Below are 4,515 nucleotides of genomic sequence, written 5' to 3'. Positions count from 1 at the left end.
TTAGCCATGACATCAATGGCTGCAACCGGTAATGCTAGACCATACTTTGGAGAGGTTTTGGAGAAGAAGAATGTGGGCATGGCAATGGTGGGACGTTTTTTTCCTTTAAGGAGGCTGAAAAAACGAAGCTTTTCAATGATAGCAAGTGCTAGGACTCCTCCTCGGCGCATAGATTCTGTCAATGGGAGGAAGTTTAACAATATTGGGATTAACAGGGGAGAGGCTACGTTTCTGGGTAAAACGTGTAGCGAGTCTAGTGTTGATGCACCGCTTCATGCAGTTTTGCTTGGACGGTTTGTGGAGGAGCGGTTTGTTTATAGACAGACGTTCATTATCAGGTCGTACGAGATTGGACCAGACAAAACTGCCACCATGGAAACACTGATGAATCTGCTTCAGGTTGGTTCATGATTGTACTCCTCTGTTATCATTTCAAACCAACGGTCAAAAGAGTTCACCTTTCATCACTGGAATAAATAAAGTACTCATATAGCTAGAAAGCATATTTAATTCTCTGAATGATAATATTTATTGGGATGGTTGGTTGTTTTGATCAATTATGTGTGCTTAATGAATTGGTACTGAAAAAACGTACGGTGTATGCAATGAGTACAGGAGACAGCTCTGAATCATGTGACGAGCTCAGGCCTTGCTGGAAATGGGTTTGGAGCTACTCGTGAGATGAGCCTACGGAAACTCATTTGGGTTGTCACACGCGTCCACATTCAAGTACAGAGATATAGCCGCTGGTATGTATTCTCCTACTCCAGACCAACAATCTCCAGCCTCTCTGGAAATATGAGATGACATTGGAATTGATTTACATTGATTTATACATATACATATGGGGCTTAGATAGTATAGATAAACTTCTTACATTCATATGTTCATTCAAATTTCTGCAAGGCACGTTGCTTAAACACTCTCCTTAATGATTTGCTACCCTATAACACTAGCAAGTTGCTTAAATACTGTAAAATAATTAATCAATTTAGAGCTTTTTAGAATCACTTCTAGCTTCTCACCCACACATGAACCAATGTAAAACTTAATTAGTAATATAAATATTGGGCACAACTCACTCTGTAAAACTGGTTTTCAAGATCAAAAGGGTGTCCAATAACGTAGATAAGCTTGTATTTAAATCATATGTGATACTTAGGATTGTGATGTAGACCAGAAAGCTAAGAATTTCATAAAGAAGAACGCGATAAGGCACGTAAATTGAGTTCCCTGAAAATCCTATTCGGACACTTACAGCTAATCCTAATAATATGTTTAATTCTATTTTGTTAACAATGACTAGATACTAATTTTATTTTATATTCATTAATTTAATCTACAATCTTAATATATTTTTAATTTTTGCTTTGGCCCTCCTCGATAAAAGTTTCTAATTCCGTCCCTTGTGCCCAGAAACGTAGATAAGCTTGTATTTAAGTCATATGTCATGCTTGGAATTGTAACATTTACCATCTTGTGAATACCTTTATAATCTATTCAATGTGGATTATTAATCATGCCAATATGAAACTTGGGTACTATTCTCTGAGTCACCCTACTTTTTTTTTTTTTTGACATGTCCGCACAAGAGGTGAGGGGGATTCGAACTAGTAACCTCCACTTTATTATGCGTGGTCCCAATGGATTGAGCTACTTCTTGAGGACCTGAGTCACCCTACTTTGTTTACGTGTTAACTCAATTTTTCTGCATGGCACATTACATAAACACTGTTGAGTCACCATAGCGATAGCTTTTGCTTAAATGAAACATTAGGCAGCTCCTATGTAGTGAAGTACCAAGCAGGAAAGGGAATGATATTGCATTCAGAAGTCCAATATAAGCGACTAGCTTCCTAATCTGGACCTGTTTTGAAATTTTTCTTAGGCCTGGCTTGGCTCTTCCTTCATACTTTGGCCCTCCTGCAAAATCCTCCGTCCCTGCATTTATTAATGAAGCGATTTATAGGAAAGTTGTAGCATTGGCTCACACATTAGAGATTCTTAGTATTGTTTTCTTTGCAAAATTAGTATTCCAGTTCAATCTTCCATAGAAAAATTGGAATGTGACAGGGGAGATGTTGTTGAGATTGATACTTGGGTGGATGCAGCTGGGAAAAATGGAATGCGCAGGGACTGGATAATCCGAGATTACCACACCCAAGAGATCATAACTAGAGCAACGAGGTACAGCATCTTAAGGTTGCAAGAACCACTAAATTGTTTTTTACTCATAATTAATCTTGTTCTTATCTCCATGCATGCAGCACTTGGGTTATCATGAACCAAGAAACAAGAAGGTTGTCAAAAATACCGGAACAAGTGAGACAAGAGGTGCTACCATTCTACCTGAACAGAGTGGCAGTTGCTGCTGAAAAAAATGATAGTGAAAGAATTGACAAGCTAACTGATGCAACTGCAGAGAGAATTCGATCAGGTTTAGCTGTAAGTGTTGTAATCATTTCAGTCATGTCAACATTCAGCTTCAAATTATGTTGTTCTTCATAAACTGCAACTCTCTTGAAATCCAGCCAAGATGGAGCGACATGGATGCAAATCAGCATGTAAACAACGTGAAATATATTGGATGGATTCTGGAGGTACTACTCAAAGTATAAAAACTGTGTTATTATATAGAATATTTAATTTAAATAGCAAAGAATCTGGTTTTTTGAAACAAACAATGTTGCCTGCAGAGTGTCCCAATGAATGTGTTGGGAAATTATGCTCTCACCAGCATGACTCTGGAGTACCGGCGTGAATGCCGGCAATCAAATTTGCTAGAATCGTTGACTAGTTCAACAGCAGCAAGTTTGAGTGAAGATTCCAACAATTACATCAATCGCAGACCAGACTTAGAGTACACACACCTGCTTCGCATGCTAGCTGATAAGGCAGAGATAGTAAGGGCAAGAACGGAGTGGCACGCAAAGCAAAGACATGTCTGAAGAAGCTGTGCACCCACTCTTTTCTTCATTTTTATTGGTTTATTTGGTGTTCTTTTTTTTTCTATCCCTTTCTTTTTACATTTTCTTATTTCAATTTTTTTCCATTGGTCGGGTTGATACTTTTGGGTCACAAACAAAGATTCCCATCTGGATATGCACATTAGTGAATTGATTATTACAAGCACTCATCTTCTAGGGCATGTAACATTTTACAAACAACTTGCAACTTCATTTATTTTATGTGATGGGTTATCATACGATAATAGTGTGTACCTTCCCATGGAGATGTTTGTTTTCTGTTACCAGATGCAATCATTGTTTCTAAAAGGATGCAATGGCGCATGGAGATGTTTGTTTTCTGTTACCAGATGCAATCATTGTTTCTAAATGGATGCAATGGCGGTGGATGTTTTGGATAACGTTTTTCTCCCACGACAGGTTGTCTCCAATAACATGAACACCCATAAGATATCCAATAGAAGGGCTAATAGGACGAGATTTTCTATCACCGACTCTTTTTGTCCTGCAAATGTGACATGACTTAATCCGATCCAAGAGGAGATTATCTTTCATCACCGACTGTGTTTGTCCCCACGCAAACGACGTCAATTTGTGCTAAAACTTGTCGGAGTCAATGAATTTCAATCTTCACGGTTTATTTGAAACAGAAATGATGTGTTAATATATGATAATCATAACGTGAGATCAGATCTGTTGTTAGTGAATTACTGGATCGAGGCAAGTCAAATCCTTTTTAGTATACGTGGGCTATCATCTCCCGGTGGTAAATCACTAGAGACACTAACTTGGGCCGGAGGAGGGCCATGGCCCATGGGTCCATCACCGACCCAAGCCAAGTCAAACCCTTTCTTGTATACGTGGGCTAATTTCTTAGAGAAATGTTTTTCTTTTTACATCTCTGGCTCATTTGATGTCTATTACCGTATAGTTTTATTGTAAATTTGCAAAAGAGATGGACCGTAGATATACAAGAAATATATATGTAGCAGGTCTAAATTATTAGAGTGTATTTAATTATTCTATATTATGAGATTTGAAAGAAGCGATAGTAGTTTAAGATGGTATCAAAGTTTACGTAGCTTCAAATATAAGCAATAAATATAATAAAGGTTGCTTAGAAAAACAAAAATAATAGAGGTAAGTCGACAGGAGGGAGGATGAACCACCAAGAAGCATTATTTAATTTATGCCTAATGTCCGACTCTAGTACCTAGGTGGTCACACGTACGCCGTCCATTGTGGGAATTATAGATCTTCCACCAGATATATTGAGAGGATTTTGACTGGAAAATCTAGTCAAAGAGTGTAATCAATGAGTGCAACGAATGAAGAAGACTCTCACAAAATGCAGCAATCGCAAGATAATCACATAATTAATTATCACATCATGACCCATTCAAACCATATTATGAGGCTGTGTGACCTAAAATTCCCTTCTCTCATCATACATTCTCGAAATCTCTTAAATGATTGTTTGAGCCCACTTGCTTCGTTATAGTTTGGTATCCGACGGTAATCCTGATCCAACCAGGTGGAATTCAAGCTT

General features: G+C 38.0%; 1 protein-coding gene across 1 annotated transcript; it reads left to right on the top strand.

Moving 5' to 3' along the window:
• On the top strand, positions 1-3,155 carry LOC132176275 (palmitoyl-acyl carrier protein thioesterase, chloroplastic-like). The gene is made up of 6 exons (XM_059588434.2): positions 1-399; positions 616-749; positions 2,074-2,187; positions 2,268-2,445; positions 2,532-2,600; positions 2,697-3,155. The coding sequence occupies exons 1-6, from the start codon at positions 7-9 to the stop codon at positions 2,946-2,948; spliced, it is 1,140 nt and encodes a 379-aa protein (XP_059444417.2). The 5' UTR covers positions 1-6; the 3' UTR covers positions 2,949-3,155.
• The last annotated feature ends 1,360 nt before the right edge of the window (positions 3,156-4,515 follow it).

This window comes from Corylus avellana, chromosome 3, assembly GCF_965113065.1.
Source record: "Corylus avellana chromosome 3, dhCorAvel1.hap1.2, whole genome shotgun sequence".
NCBI lineage: Eukaryota > Viridiplantae > Streptophyta > Magnoliopsida > Fagales > Betulaceae > Corylus > Corylus avellana.
The sequence above is the reverse complement of the archived record's forward strand: the minus strand, read 5'-3'. Positions and strand labels throughout refer to the sequence as shown.